General features: G+C 54.7%; 1 protein-coding gene across 5 annotated transcripts in view; it reads left to right on the forward strand.

The window, feature by feature from the left end:
• URB1 (URB1 ribosome biogenesis factor) overlaps positions 1-15,816 on the forward strand; it is a 79,752-nt gene that overhangs the window by 17,991 nt on the left and 45,945 nt on the right. For all 5 annotated transcript variants that reach the window (XR_011387734.2, XR_011387733.2, XR_016232283.1 and 2 more), the window contains exons 9-17: positions 4,351-4,546; positions 6,055-6,192; positions 8,396-8,569; positions 9,284-9,410; positions 10,195-10,311; positions 11,348-11,460; positions 13,168-13,284; positions 14,432-14,548; positions 15,379-15,517. Coding sequence is in view for 2 of the 5 variants with exons in the window: in XM_089330589.1 (XP_089186715.1) it covers positions 4,351-4,546; positions 6,055-6,192; positions 8,396-8,569; positions 9,284-9,410; positions 10,195-10,311; positions 11,348-11,460; positions 13,168-13,284; positions 14,432-14,548; positions 15,379-15,517 (1,238 nt within the window). In the remaining 3 variants the exon portion in view is untranslated. The remainder of the gene's footprint in view (positions 1-4,350; positions 4,547-6,054; positions 6,193-8,395; positions 8,570-9,283; positions 9,411-10,194; positions 10,312-11,347; positions 11,461-13,167; positions 13,285-14,431; positions 14,549-15,378; positions 15,518-15,816) is intronic.

Below are 15,816 nucleotides of genomic sequence, written 5' to 3' on the forward strand. Positions count from 1 at the left end.
AGTTCCTGACACCCACATGGGAGGTTCAGATGGAGTTCTAGACTCTTGGCTTTGGCCTGACCCAGTCCCAGCCATTGGAGCCATTTGGGGAGTGAGCCAGCGGACATGAACCAGTGGGTGGAAGATCTCTCTCTGTCTGTCTCTCCCTCTATCCCTCTGCCTTTCAAATAAATAAGTAAATAAATCTTAAAAAGGTGGTAAGCGTGGGGCAAGTGTTTAGCCTAGCACCTAAGATGTCAGTTGACGCCCACATCCCACGTTGGAGTAGCTGACTTTTGCACCCAGCCCTGGCTCCAGACTCCGGCTTCCTGCCAATGGAGACCTTGAGAGCAATGGTGCAAGTTCAGCTAACTCAGTCCCTGGCACCGCTGGGGAAAACCTGAATTGAGTTCTCAGCTCCTGGCTTCCGCTTGGTCCAAGCCCTGCCATCGTAGGCATTTGGGAGTGAACCAGCAGGTGGGAGCTTGCTCTTCTCTGTTTCTGTCTGTCTCACTCCCTCTCACTTTATCTCTCTTACTTTCTCTGTCAAATAAACTAAAAAAAATTTTTAGGTTTATTTTGATGCAAAAAAATGTTTGAAATCCATGTGTAGCTTTTTCATAATACATATTTTCCATGAAGTCTTTGAAGACCCCTGTACACATTGTTATATTTTTTGATCTCCAAAGTAGACTGCTGGTCCTCAATCTCTTTAATTAATGGATGTTTTTCTGATCGTTGTGAATGGCTTATTTCTTGCCCCGTGACTGCATAGCATTATTAGAAGGATTGAGTTGCGTGTAGTTGGGTTTACTTCCGATTTCGGCTGGTCAGGAAACCACTGGTTTGCCCCGGTGGGGAGAATCTGTGCCTGTGTGTAACTTTGCATGTAACCGAGATGGCCAGGACTCCTCTCGGCCCACCATTTCTGTTTGTGTTTCTCTTTTCTCTCATCTGTAAGAATGGACTCTCTCCTGCTGAAAGGTTCACAGCAGCCTTTCGTAGTCCAGCGCACTCTAATACTGTACTTAAAACACAAGCATCTCCCCAACCCCTCCCTACTTTTAAGGCGCTTTTTCCCTCCTGACTTGCCCCATGACATACATGGTCACGGGATGAGTTACTGAAGCACCGTGTCGTTGTGGGCGCTGTTGGGAGTGTGCCGTGGAGGTTTGTGTGTTTTGTGAAACCATGGGCGAAGGCAAATGTTTGTGCTTAGGGGAGAGGAAGTGAATTGTGTTCGTGGGCAGAGTTCAGAAGTGCTGAGACAACTGAAATCCAGGGCTCCCCAGTGTCCTGTGACTCCCTTGCGTTCAGCCCCACGTCGTCACTGCAGGGAGCCCTTCCCAGCAATCCTTTTGAAGTAGCGCCTTGCTGTCGCTGTCCTGCTGCCTGGCCCGCGCTCCTGACCGCCGTCACCACCTTGCGTGCTTGTTGCTCTGCTGGCTATTTTTGCTCCCAGAGCGTGAAGCAGGTGTTGATGGGAGGCCGATGCTGCAGTGTAGGGCAGGGCTTGGCAGACTTTTTCTATAAAGCACCATCTGGTACTTCAGGCGCGGTGCTGACCCAGTCTCTGTTGGTACTCAGTTGTGCACTGTAGCACCAAAGAGGCCTCGGGGGTCAGCAGATGCTCGGGACCAGCATCTGGCACAGTGGATGAAGCCGCTGCTCGCAGCCCCAGCTTCCCGCATCAGGATGCGACTGGAGCCCCGCTCGCTCCACTTCTGACCCAGCTCCCTGCTGATGTCCCTGGGAAGGCAGTGGAAGATGGCTCAGCATGTGGGAGACCAGGAAGGAGTTCCTGGCTCCTGGCTGGCCCAGACTGGACTATTGCAACCTCTCTGGGGAGTGAACCAGTGGGTAGTCATCTTCTTTGTCCCTCTCTCTGTTGGTCTGCCTGACAAATAAACGAATAAATCTTAATCACACAAAATGAAACAGCTGGATTCCAGTAAGATGCTGTTTACAAAGCTAGGCGGTGGGTGTAGCGTGGAGGTGAAGAGAGCAGATAACGCGAGGCGGACGGTGGGCTTCAGTCCTAAGTGTGCGCCCTTGGGCAGGTTACGAACCTCCTCTGCCTCCTCTGTAAAGGAGAGAAAAGTCGCGCCAGCCACGGAGAGGTGGGGGTGCTGCGTGCCGTGAGCAGCATCTGGCACACGGCCGTCGGTGCTGTTGGTTTATTACGTTGCTGTTGATGGAATCGGGTGTGGGTGCAGTATTTTTAGCACTCCGTAGATTTCACATTCTGTTCATCTGAGGTACAAACTGCCTTTGCTTGGTTCATGAAAAGTTCACATTAGGATTTTTATGCCATTTTTTAAAGGATAGTTTTTTGTTCAAAATTATGCTCTAATTCTTTTTTGAAAAAAAAAATTTATTGTTTGATTGCGTAGAGCTGTGCTATGGCGTGGTCGTTCCACTCGGTTTCTAAGGGACATAGACGCTGCGGATCCCAGAAACCATCAGCACGGCATGCGTGGGAGGCCGATTCTGCCTTCCCGGAGTCCAGGGACAGGAGGCAGGCCCCTGTTCCTAGACGGCCTCAGGGTGGGGGAACCCAGCGTCTGTGGTTTTGGCTGAGATCCCAGGATCATTGGTCGCCTATTGTAGGTGTCACGTGTGCAGGTCTTCCTGAGGTTTCCCACCTCTTGCATTAATCATTGTGTTGGTCAGGGTTTTGTTGTTATAAGAAAGTACCTGAGAAAAGCTAGTTGGGAAGGAAGAAGTTGACTTTAACTCAGGCTTTTGGAGATTTGCAGTCCATCGCTCTGGCCTCTGGTGAGGGTAGCAGTGGTGAGGTGGAGCGCTTGGACAGAGAAAGGGTCGTGGGCGAGCCAGGGAGCAGGGCAGAGCTGCCTTCTGTGGGCCTGGTGGCTTCCGTGATCCGAGGACCTCCCTCTAGGCCCACCTCCCAAACTCTGTAATTAGATTAAACGTCTGCCCCCTTAGTGCCACAGTTTAAGACCTTGAGGGGGCTGGTGCTGTGGCATAGTGGGTAAGGTCACCGCCTGCAAAGCGAGCATCCCATATGGATGCTGGTTCGAGTCCCGGCTGCTGCATTTCTGATCCAGCTCTCTGCTGTGGCCTAGGAAAGCAGTGGAAGATGACCCAAGTCCTTGGGCCACTGCCCCCGCGTGGGAGACCTGGAGGAAGCTCCTGGCTCCTGGCTTCGGGTCAGCGCAGCTGTGGCCATTGCGGTCAACTGGGGAGTGAGCCAGCAGATGGAAGACCTCTCTCTCTCTCTCTCTGCCTATGCCTATGCCTATGCCTATGCCTCTCCTTCTCTGTAACTCTGACTTTCAAATAAAATTTTTTTTAAAGACTTTGGGGCGTGAACACTGTTAGTTTCCGAGCTGTGTGCTGTTCAAGCCAGGGCAGTTGTCTACTCATCCTTTTGAAGTCTGTTTGCCTACTTGTTTTTCTACAGTAGGTTTTTTTTCTTGTACTCACTTCTTTCAGCTGCTGAGCGGAGGTGTAGGAATTTGAAATAAGCTGGGAACAAAGAGAGCAGAAGGCCTTGTGCCGTCCTGGCTGTTTCAGAAATAACTTTACAACATTGGGGATCCATGTGCCGATCTCTTGAGCATTTCATATTTAAAAAAGAACTATCCATTCCAAAGAAAAATGCCGTATTTGTATGTTTTGTCCTCACATACATGTTCGTATTTTTTCATGTGTTTGAGGAAAGAGGTCAGTGAGCTCTCAGGAGTGGAGTGCATTCTCTCTGCCGGTTTTGCCCCTTTAGAGCAGCCTGGGTGTCCCGTAGGCGGCCGGGGGGGGGGGGGCAGGGAGAATGGTTTTATTCCCCTTCTTTGGAAGTCAAGTTGAACTCCAGGGAAAGAAGGAGGAAAGAGCAGACGGGACTCAAAGTGGAGACTGTTTTTCAGCCACAGAAGAAGGGGACAGGAATTCAGGCCTCCCTGTCAGAGCCATGGAACCCCTGCCTGTGCCCAGCGGGACATGCCTGCTCTGCCCCGGGGCCGTTCCAGGAGCTACGGTGTTAGCGTGAGATCTCGGTGCTTTTTTTTTTTTCTTTTTAAGATCTGTTTATTTATTTGAAAGGCAGAGTTACAGAGAGGAGAGGCAGAGAGAGAGAGAGAGAGAGAGAGAGGAGTCTTCCTCCCAAAATGGCCACAATGGCCGGAGCTGCGCTGATGCGAAGCCAGGAGCCAGGAGTGTCTTCTGGGTCTCCCACGCGGGTGCAGGGGCCCAAGGCCAGCCTTGGGCCATCTTCTACTGCTTTCCCAGGCCATAGCAGAGAGCTGGATCAGAAGTGGAGCAGCCGGGACTCGAACCGGTGTCCATATGGGATGCCGGCACTGCAGGCAGCAGCCTTCCCTGCTGACCCTCCCTCTCCCCTTTCTCCAACAGAGGAGGAAACCTGACCCTCCTGCACTTCCTGCTGGGATTGAAAACCGCCGTGGACGACGAGCTGGTGGCCGAGCTGGTGGTGAACATCCTCCGAGTGTGCCCGGACTTGCTGAACAAGTACTTCAAGGAAGTGACGTTCTCCTTCCTGCCCAGAGTGAAGGCCACGTGGCAGAACAACATCAAACTCCTGAACAAGGTCGTGCTCGGGCTTCGCCTGCGAGCCGGGCGGGGCCGCCGGGCGCTCTGGCCCAGTAAACCCTAGGAAGGCCTTCTTTGGGGACCAAGAGCGTATTTTTGATCATATAAATTTGCAGTCCTCATCTTCCAAGTATAGTGTTGCTTTTCATTGAGCTGAATTTTGAGTTGTTTTTTTTCCTTTTGAATCTGTGGAACAATTTATCTTTGAAACTTTTAAAACTTTGCTTAGAGTAAAAATCTTACTGAATCTCAGTGCACGTAGGCCAGAATTAGAGAAATGTGTGAATTGTGGGACAGTTCTTAAAGACTGCAGTTTTGAAAGCTTGAAATCATCTGTGAGATGTTGTTGGTCTGCTGGTTAATTTAAGTGGGTTTTTGTCAGTGTTTGTTTGTTTGTTTGTTTTAACATTTCTGTCTGTTTGAAAGTCAGAGTTACAGAGAGAGAGAGACAGAGATCTTCTATCCCCTGGGCTCACTGCCCCATGGCCTCAATGGTCAGGACTGAGCCAGGAGCTTCATCCAAGTCTCCCATGTGGGTACAGGGGCCCAGGCACTTGGGTCATCTTCCTGTGCTTTCCCAGGCACATTAGCAGGGGGCTGTGCTGGAAGTGGAACAGCCGAGACTCAAACCTGCACCCATATGGGATGCCAGCATTGCCAGCGGCTGCTAAACCTTCTGTGCCACAGTGCAGGCCTCTGTCAGTTTCCTTTGGGCCACAGACGTCAAACTCCCCTGTCTGCCTGGGGGCGCTCACTGTATGTTCTCTGGCAGTGATGCCGGGCTCTGTTGAGCGCGCTCTCTGCCTGATGCTGAGATACCTGAGCTTGTTAGGCCTCAAGCTGGGCCTGGCCGTCTGTGAAGCGAGCTTTGATCCCGAGTCTCGAAGGTCTCCTCGAGGGCCACTGTGTGCACTTCCCTCATGTGTCCTGGGGCGGGAACACACTTTGCCCCTCACTGGGGGGCACGTAGCCCTGCGGCCAGCATCCCTGTTGGAAGCTGCTTTGGATACTGCCCTCCTGGGTGCAGGCCACGGGCAAGTGTGTGCTCCCGTAGGCCCAGGTGCAGCCCTGCTGTTTTCTAGGTCTGTAGTCCTAAGGAAGTTGTCTGACTTCATTAACACCCGATTTTGTCATCCACACACACGTTTTATTTTTACTAGAAAGTCTCCCACACACAGCTTTTCAGAGGCATTGTGAGCCGTCAGCCGCCTGACCTGGGTGTCCGTGGCTGGTAAGCAGGGCTGTTTGAGTTCCAGCGGTGAACTGTTTGCCATTAGAGGTTTTTAGTGGCTCCCTAGACCACAGGCCAAGCTCTGCTTTGGAGGTCCCTGGCTTGTCTTTAACAAGTGGATTTGGAGGTTGATCTTGGGGTCCCACGCCTTGCAGCGAGTCATACCTTGTTACTATGATTCCTTGCTGCAGGGGCTTTATTGTCTGGTGCTTACAAAGAGCCTCAGGCCTGAATCTTGTGTCCAGCACCAACTGGATCTCTTCTGCTCTCTCTAGATCTACGAGGCCCAGCCGGAGATTTCCCGGGCGTTTCAGACCCGAGAGTTTATCCCCTTGCCGCGGCTCCTGGCCATGGTGATGGTGACCACTGTGCCCCTGGTCTGCAACAAGATCATGTTCACCCAAGCATTAAATGTAAGGCCAGGCAATTGCCCCCCTTCTAGAATGTTCTCCCACTAAACCTTCTGGCTGTGCTGCATGGTTGGTCTGCAAATACCAACGTGGATGTATTTGGGTTTTGTCAGTGAGCCTCTGAGGCTTCAGGACAGGGCTTTCATTTGCAATGGTCCCATGAGTGACAGGTCCCCCTGCCTGGGGAGAGGACATCGGAGTGGGGACCCGTTCCCTGTAGGGGGCGACAGATTCTGCATCCTTGTCCCTGCTCTGTCCCATGACCCGGACTTCTGAAGCCCTGCACACCTGCCTGGGGCTGCCCTAGGGTGGGAGAGGTTGGACTGAGAGGAGCGAAAGTTCTTGCCAGCATCTCATTCATTCATTTAGGGCAGGGCTGCACTGGGAGGGCAGTGTGAAGATTTCTGGGGAGCATTTGCTTTGAGGACCAGCTATTTTCAGGCATTTGGACAAAATATATTCATAGAAAAATTGATGGTTCCACTTCATGTTGTTATTTTCTATATTGTACAGTCCTCCAAGTCCCATAGAAGCTGTATTCTTTCACCACAGGGCCCAGGTGAATGACCTCCTGGGTCCTGCCAGCCCCTCCTGAGCCCGGGTTGCCTACGACTTACCTGGAGGATGCTGGGTATTCAGAGTGACATCTCACTTGTTGTGTGATGGGGCGGACCAGAGTGGGCCGGGGCGAGTGACACAGGCACATGTTGGCCCCAGTGGTGATGGATGACAGTCACTGTAGAGTGGCCCAGACCCCTGAGATTGTGTGCTGGGACTGACTGGTGTTTTTTGACTTGAATGTGGCAGTAGAGAGAGGGAGACCTGTGGACCAGGCGAGAGGGCCTTTTGTTCTGTTTGCCGAATGATCCCACACAAACCTAGAGCGCACTTAGCGTGCCCCTCTGCTTCCTGGGAGACATTACTGCTCCGTGATGGGAAGGCCCCTGTTTGTTGCACCTCCTGTGGGCTGCTTCTGTGCACCCTCCACCTGCCCCAGCTTAGTCCTGGTGGGCTGGGAGGTGAAAGGCTGGCCCTCGCCTCCTCTCAGTGCTGTCTCAGGGTGGAGGGGGGCCCCAAGCAGCGACCTGTGCCCCCGGGCAAAGTGGCCCAGGGAGTGAGAGAGGATCCAGCCCTCTCCCTGTGGCTGCTGGCATTTGGTGGTGGCCCAGGGCTCGTGGGCCACAGCCATGCCCTTCCCAGGAGCCAACACGGTGCTTTAGTACTTGTGAGACCCAGGGACACAGACAGGCCTACATGCTGTTTAATTTTTAATTCCTTGCAGTATTGTCTAAAAAACTCTTAACAGCATGTATTTTTAGAGTGAGAAAGAAGAAGCTTATTTTGGAAATGGGAAATAAGGTATTTGGAAGCAGGGGCCCAGGCTGTTTTTGGGTGTCGCGAGCCCTGTGGGTATTCTACCGGCATGTTGTTTGGGCCCCGCCTTCCCAGTGGTTCTGAGCCGGGAGCCGTTAGTGGCTTAGGGTATTCAGTGCAGCGTGTGCATAAGGTGAATCCAGGGCTGGTGGGAATGCTGGGGCACTGGGCTGTGGCGGGTGTGAAACAAAGTCCGTGGGAGGCCTGTTTGGTTCTCTCTGTGAATCTCCAGCCTCCCACCTCAGGCTTCCTTATTGTGCCCCCAGGGCCTTGTGAAGATACGGATTATACATGCATTGATCCAGGCGGGGGCCGGGAGAGGCCTTCGCTGCACTCGGCCAGGGCGGGGTTCTGTCCTCCTCTTGGGCCTCACTCAGCTCTGCGTCCGGTGAGGACTCGAAGCCCTCCTGGCTGCAGTGAATGGCAGCAGGAGGCGGAGTGTGGGGGCTGCTGGCTGTCCGAGCCCCCGGCTGGTTTCCCACCGCAGGCCCTGATGCGTTTGCCTCGGTGCCAGGGTGTGTTCTGGGCACGTCTTGCTATGGCAGGTGATGTGCGTTAGCTGAGTGGCTGTCAGAGAAGGCTCACCGATGAGCCGATCGCAAAAACCACCGTTGGACTCTGCCTTTAGCAGTTGCTCTCCCAGCACCTGCTGAGGTCAGACCTGCAGGCTGTCTGCGAGGGGTGGGGGGCAGCCCAGGTCACCTCATCTGATGTAGAGACAGCATCTTGGAGAGATCCAAGAAGGAGCAAGAGCCAGCCCTGCCCAGGGCCGGGGGAGTCCACGTGCACTGTGCAGCTGGAGACATGTGCATTTCATCCTCTTTCTCCCCAGTTGGACAGCAAATCTGTGAAGCACACGGCTTTATCCCTTGTTTCTGTCATTTTGAAAAGAGCATTAAAAACCATTGACCACTGCCTGGACAAAGAGGCGTGGCAGGAGCCAGGCGTGTACACGGCCACAATGATGGATGAGTTTGTGCGGCTCTTCAGAGAGGCCCTGAGCAAGGTAGGTACAGGTCCAGGGTTGGGCTGGCCCTGCACACCTCCCTGCAGACCACAACAGGGCAAAGCCATCTGCGGAGCAGAGTGCGGGCCAGGTGTGTCCTCCAGCAGCTTGGGTGCTGAGGGCCCACTGGTGAAACCCGTGATTCTGGTCAGGCATGAGGTCACACTTAGGGCGCAGTCCGGGAATCCTGTGCAGAGGGAGAAGTCATGTGACCCACTTGCTCTCCTGTGGCAGCAGTAGTGGGGCCATGGCTCTTGGGGACCCTGTGGCCCCTCGCCCTCTACTGCGAACACTGATGGTCCCATGGCCCTGGGGGTGGGGGTGGCTTGGGGAGGCCGTCTTGCTCCCTCCCATGATTGACTCTGCTCATGAGGGAGGCCAGGCGCTTGCAGATTGTCCGGCTGCTCTGACAGCCCCGTGGGCACGTGGACCAGTGTCTTGAGCCCGGGAGTGGTCTTAAACGGGTCGTCCTCACTAGCACTCTCGTGTTCTCACCGCATCCTTGCCGGTGTAGTTTTAGGAGGGATGGATACCTGGGAACACAGCGTAAGAGGGGTGTGCACCTGCTCTCCCCCAGCCTTTCTCCTACACTCACGCTCCCTTACACACTCAGATACCTACACCTCCCCCTCTGTGTTTTTGCTTATGCTCAGCTCATTTGTTTCTCTTCATTGTTAATGTGACAGATTTTTTTTGCTTCTTTTTCCCTTTTAGATCTTGCCAGACCTGAACACTATTGTGTGGGTCTGGCAGTCCCTGAAAAAACAAGAGACAAAACAGGATGACCAGAAGGGGAAGAGAGCGGGTGACAAGGCTGTGGCGGCCCGTGAGGCTCAGTGCGGTGAGGGTCTGGGGGCCGGAGCTGACCTGGGGGCTGTGAGGCGCATCAGTGTGGTGAGGGCCTAGAGGCTGGAGCTGACCTGGGGCCGTGAGGCGCATCAGTGTGGTGAGGGTCTGGGGGCCGGAGCTGACCTGGGGCCGTGAGGCTCATCTCTGTGGTGAGGGTCTGGGGGCCGGAGCTGACGGGCAGCCCGGGGTGGCTGCCATCTAGAGGGTCCTCTGACCCTCCTGTTCCAAGGCCCCTCTGGCCATCCTTTTTAGCTGAGGGAAGACAATTGGAGTAGACCTGCAGATGGAGTGTTAATACGCTAAGGGCTGTGCCCGGGCCTTCTGCCGGGCAGTGTTTCCTGTGACACAGGCTGCCTGGTGCCCTGGCCTTTCAGTGGGGGGTGGGGGTGGGGTGGGGGCGTGGCGCTCTTGTTCTGCAGATAGGTGGGCTACACAGCCTCCCAGGGGTAAAATGTGTTGGCTAAGACCTTATTGGCTGGGCGATGGGCTCTGTCCCTATAGATGCATCACAGTTAACCTGATCACAGCCCTGCCAGGGGAGGCCCGGGTATGTGTCCCCATTGCCCAAAAGCACAGGAGACAGAGTAACCTTAGCCTGTCCACGGCCTTCACAGGGAGACAGGGCGTGTACGCAGGCTCCTTGAACAGTCTCCATCTTCTTGCCACATTGGCTCCCTCCTCTGGCTCTTGGGGGAAATCTGTCGCAGCCCCAGTGCTGTTGGTGATCGGGGGCATAGGGCACGTGTGTCTAACTCGAGCCGTGTGTTTTGACGCAGACGATGCGGAAACCATTCTCTTGAAAGCCGTCCTGCTCCAGGTCATCTGCCTCTACCAGAAGGTGGTGCCCCACATGGTCACTCAGTACAACTTTGACTTCAGCAAGCTCCTGAAAGGTGGGTGTCGGGGGACAGCCGGCCAGCTGGGGAGGACCCGAGCAGAGTCCCCTGGGCCACGGAGCAGGGAAATGGCAGGCAGGTGGCCTGCGTGCGTGTCGCCCAGCCTGCTGAATTTTGTTTGCACCAGCATGGACTTCTTGAGTCGATGTCAGATGAACACTTAACAGCAGTGAGGGTGGAGAAGGGCGAAGCTGGCTGCCTGGTGATTGCTGGGCAGTCCACAAGTCAGACCACACGGAGCCGATTCTCCAGCGGCTTCTCAAGGGAGCAGGCGTACGGGGGTTGGGGGGGCTTGCCGAGGCAGGAGCCTTGTCTAAGGGACGGCTCGTCCATGCAAGAGCAGTTTTGATGTGGCTGCCCCGTGTTCCATCCCAGGGAGTCAGGTTCAAATGGCATTTTGTAAGGGTCACACACTTGTCCCCCATGGCCTGTGGTCCGCTTTGCCCAGTAGGGTCAGCTTTGTAACAGAGCCTCCGGGAGAAGACCTACAGACCTGTCATCCTTGGAATCTGTATGAGCCTTCAAACAACCCTTTGCAAAAGCTGTAATTAAATATGTAACCACCCCAAAGGTGAAAGAGCCTCCTTGCTGAGGGAATATAGGATTTACTAGGATGTAACCATTCAGTATATAGTAGCTGTGTCCTTCCAAGCAAAGGAGAAACCCGGAGCCCAGGCCAGAGCTTAGAGACCCAGCCTCAGGCTCTTGCCCTCTGGAGAGCAAGGCCCGTGCCGCACATGAGGGATGATGTGAGCGGAAGGCCACACTTGGGGGCAGTGTGGGGTGGTGGTTCCAGTGGGTGCATGGGGTAAGCCTGGGCTGGGTGGCAGGGGGGTGCTGTTGTAGGCAAGTGGAATTCTGGGATAGAGCTGGGGAGAGAAGCATCTGTCAGTGGAGTGTGCCTGGGCACAGCCTCCAGGACAGTGACTGCAGGACCCAGGGAGCGGGAGCCCACGTGCCCCCCTGTCTTTCTTGATTTCCTTATCTGGTTGCTGGGCCTCTGCTTCTGCCTGACTGTTTCTTCCCTCCGTAGGGATCATCTCCGAGCAGGGTCTTGGGGAGGAGGCGCCCCCCATTCTGCAGCACCACATGCTGAAGGTGGCCCTGGAGCTGCCTGCCAACAAGTTTCTGTGGCTGAAGGCACAGGTAGGAAGCACACAGCCCCGTCTCCTGCCAGCTCACAGGCTGGGCTTCTCGGCTTCCTGGCCGTGCTGGGGGAGCGATGGAAGAAGGTAACGGCTCTCCATGTAGAGAGCCCTCCCTGAGCAGAGCAGGCCCCAGAACCCTCTGCTGGCCTGCTTGGGAATCTGCTTTTGGAAGACAGATGCCTAACCTGTCATTCTTGGAAACGTGCTGTCGCTGGCTGGGGCGGGTTTTCACCTGTTGATCTTGACTGTTTTACATTTTTGAGTCACTTTAAAACCTTTTTGGAAATAAACACATGTTCCTGCCCCTTCATCCTCATCCTGGAAGAATGACGGAGTTGGGGACAGGCACGAGCCTGCTGAGTGCTGGGGACAGTGGGAGAATCAGTGCACACCACTACAACGTCCGCCTTCAGGGACGTCGTCCAGGGCTTTCTGGGGAACCATAAAGGGGTGCTCAGGATGCAGCAGTTTGATAACGCAGATGCGCTGTCCTTCTGTGCAAAGGGGGAATTGGCTGAGCACCATTAAGCTGGTCTAGGTGTGTGTCTCCATAGCTCAGACGATGTTTTTAATGACTTGGGTTTTATGTACAGTTTTATGGAGAACCAGTGATGTGGAAATGGACATTGGCACTTTTACCTGTGGCATATCCAGAAAGGTGGAGAGCGTTGTGGCCCTAACTGACACCCGGCTGCAGCGTGTGCCTCTGTGGCTACTCCACGCACCTCACTAAAGACAGGGCACAGGGCCACGGAGTGGTCAGGGGACCTCCCTAAGGTCCTAACCATGTGTGGTAGGCCTTGCTCTCAGCCTTCCCACCTCTGAGGTCACGGCCCCCAGCCCCGGACAGGTGACAAGTGGGTGCTGCCGCTGACTGGCTTTCACTGTGGCTGAACTGGGCCAGTGGATCTTGGTGATCTCACTGGAAGGTGAACAGAGGCCTCTGACTTTGACAGAGCTGGTGTTGAGACGTGTATTTCCAGTGCCCCACCTTTTACAAGGTCATGACCAAAAGTTCATAAAAACCTCCCAGGACTTTTCTGAAGTACCCGCATATAAGGATCTGCGGGGCTAAGCCAACTCCAGTGCTGACAATGTTTGGGGTCATCCTCTGGCAGGGGCCGCAGCACATCACACAGACACAGTGGAGTTTACACCTGGGATCTGGGGCTGTGTGGACTTCTGAGCCTTTGTGGAGGATACGTTATGTACAAGTAAATGGTTACTACATCTCTGGCATCCTGCTTCAGTACAAGCAGTACGCCTTTGGTGGAGTCACACACCCCTGGGGCCGCTCCCCACCGCCCAGCACCAGGACGCCCTGGGCTGGGGACTCCGTTTGCACGTACGTGAAAATAGGCTCACAGCTGTACCCACCTCCTAGGGTTGTTGGGAGGAGTGAGTGAGTGAGAATGTATCAAGACCCTGGGATGGCACCGACATATGGAAGGCATTGCCTATGCTGTTGCAGTTCTGTTTTTCCTACAACTGATGTTTTGGGGTTGTGAGTGAGTTTCTGAACTTCTGAGGTTACCTGCGTGTAAAATCACCAGAGTCTCGCTGAGTTCTAATTAAAATGAGAGGAGGCATCCTGGGCAGGGAGTCATCTGTGTGCTTAGCAAGTAATGGCCTGTGTTATTTTACATTCTGTGGTTCCATATGTAGTTACATGCATTAAAAATATATCCGATCGCTTGCGCTCTAGGAAGGCCCAGACACAGAAAGTGTGGCGGAGCGATCCGTGTTCTACCTGCTGATGAAGATGTTTGTGACCAGTAGCCACTTGCAGCTGAAGTCGTCGACCCAGCTTCTGATCATGAAGGTGAGCGGTTCCCCATTTCTAACCCTGGAGAGTGCTTTGCATGGGTCTTCCGTGCAGGGGTGCTTCGTGAACAGTCGTCGGAGTCAGGAACAGAGGCTTGATGGCAGCTTTAATGTGTCGCGTCTTGAGCGTCGCTGCATTTCTGAGAGGCAGCGTGGTAAAGCGGACGAAACATGGGCCTCGAAGTCCGACTCCTAGATCCCAGTCCTGATTCTACAGGGGTGCTTCAAGAGGTTTGGGGAGAATGAATTCGAAGATAAGTTTATTTTGGTGCAAAAAGTTTTGAAATCCATTCATAATTTTTTCATACTGCTCACTTTCCACGGAGTTTTGACGCACCCTCTGACTTCCGAGGTGGCCGTGGACGGTGCACCTCGCCTCTCTGAGCGGCCCCTGTGGTGGCAGGGCCTGATGCGGCCATTAGGTTGGGGAGAGGGAGTGTGTGGGAGGGGAGCTTACCCCAGACATGGTCGGCTCAGTGCTTGCTCCGTGTCTGCTCTCTGGGGAGCTGTCCGACAGGCCAGGCCTCCTCCCTTGTCCCCAGTGTCTTGGCCCTCTCCTTAGGGAGACCTCGTCCCTCTCTTACTCTGCACTCGGTTCTCCGGGCTGTCGCAGGAAGAACTCAGGTCCCATTTCAGACCCCAGGAAGGCTAGAGGGAGGCTGCAGAACCCGCAGTCACTATGTGTAGGGGGTGAGGATTTGGCCTTTCACCGTCGTTAAACTTGCTGTACTTGAACCTCGCCGTCTGAGCTGCCTGACTGGTGCTGAGTGCTTGCTTCTGCAGGCTGCCCTTGCCTCCCAGGCAGCGCAGGTGTGAACCTGACCCCGGCACTGCGAGTAGGTGCAGTTGGTGTGCTGAGGTTTTGCTTTGGTGCACACTCTTGTGGGGCTCTGCTGTGAGGCCAGGCGCTTAGACCTCAGGGCTGTGTCATCAGGCCATGCAGGATGTCATTTAGCCCCCTCGCAGATCCAGGTCCTGCCTCAGGACAGGTCGTGCTCTGTGGGAAATGAAAATGCAGCCTTTAGAGGAAGGGTCTGGACCACCTTCTCCCGTTTAGCGCCCCTGGTGCTGGCGCGTCGTGAAGCGGCCTCAGCTGCCCATGAGGCGGCTTCTCTGCCGACCTTCCCCTGTCTGCTTGCTGACAGATCCTGCGGGACACAGGGGTGTTTGAGCACACCTGGAGGGAGCTGGAGCTCTGGCTGGAGCATTTGGACAACACGGCGGAAGAGCGCAGAGAGGCCGTGATTCAGTTTCTGGAACGCGTAAGCCGGTGTTCCCGCCTCCAGGAGCAGGGTGGGAGATAACCACGACAGGTCGGCCTCCTCCTCGTCCAGGCGTGGTGGTGGCTGTGCCCCAGGCCGCTGCGTCCTGGTGCCCTGGTTCCTGCCGAGACCTCCGGATCTACTTGGCTTTGGAATCTCTGCACTAGGATCCTAGGGCTGCACCGTTTCATTTCCTTGGGGAGTTTGCTTTTGCACAGGGCATGCATTAAAAACACTAAATACGCTGAGAGAGTGTGGAAAGCAGCGGTATACTCAAGGGAGATAGATTGTTTTTTAAATGCCACGATAGGGCCGGCGCCGCGGCTCACTAGGCTAATCCTCCGCCTAGCGGCGCCGGCACACCGGGTTCTAGTCCCGGTCGGGGCGCCGGATTCTGTCCCGGTTGCCCCTCTTCCAGGCCAGCCCTCTGCTGTGGCCAGGGAGTGCAGTGGAGGATGGCCCAAGTGCTTGGGCCCTGCACCCCATGGGAGACCAGGAAAAGCACCTGGCTCCTGGCTCCTGCCATCGGATCAGCGCGGTGCGCCGGCCGCAGCGCGCCGGCCGCGGCGGCCATTGGAGGGTGAACCAACGGCAAGGGAAGACCTTTCTCTCTGTCTCTCTCTCTCACTGTCCACTCTGCCTGTCAAAAAAAAAAAAAAAAAAAAAAATGCCACGATAGAAAATTTTTAAAAAGACAGCGTTGCAGTCGAATTATTGTTCTTGTTAAGCACTGTTCACGTTAGAACTTCCCGTGGTGTTGACCGGTGCCCTTTCTTTTTGTTTCGCCTGTGGCCATCTGACCGTCTTTCACCTGGCTCGCTCCTGCTCAGGTCTTGTTGACTTTGGTGGCAAATCCGTATTCCTACACAGACAAAGCATCTGACTTTGTCCAAGAAGCCAGCACGCTGCAGGCCACCATGACGAAGCAAGACGCCGACGACGTCAGCATCCCTGTCTCCCACATCGATGGTAGGTGCACCTCCCTCTTGTGCCGGGAACCTGCAGATGAAGCCACGGTGGCATGGAGGAAGCGAACTGCAGCTGTCCCGTGCCTGTGCATCAAGGATCAGCCTGCTGTGGAAGTGAAACCCGCCTTATCTGCTCACGGGGCGGGAAATATGAACAGAACCTGCGGGACTGTTTTCATTCGTGCAGGTTCTACGTGCCAGGTGCCGTCCTAAGTTACCAACACGCTAGGGGACCAGGATGGTCATGTTGTTCTATGAACAGATAAGGCAGGCGAGGCACAGGGCAGTTGAGTAACTTGC

This window comes from Oryctolagus cuniculus, chromosome 4 (assembly GCF_051225735.1).
Source record: "Oryctolagus cuniculus isolate XC-2025 breed Fujian yellow rabbit chromosome 4, ASM5122573v1, whole genome shotgun sequence".
NCBI lineage: Eukaryota > Metazoa > Chordata > Mammalia > Lagomorpha > Leporidae > Oryctolagus > Oryctolagus cuniculus.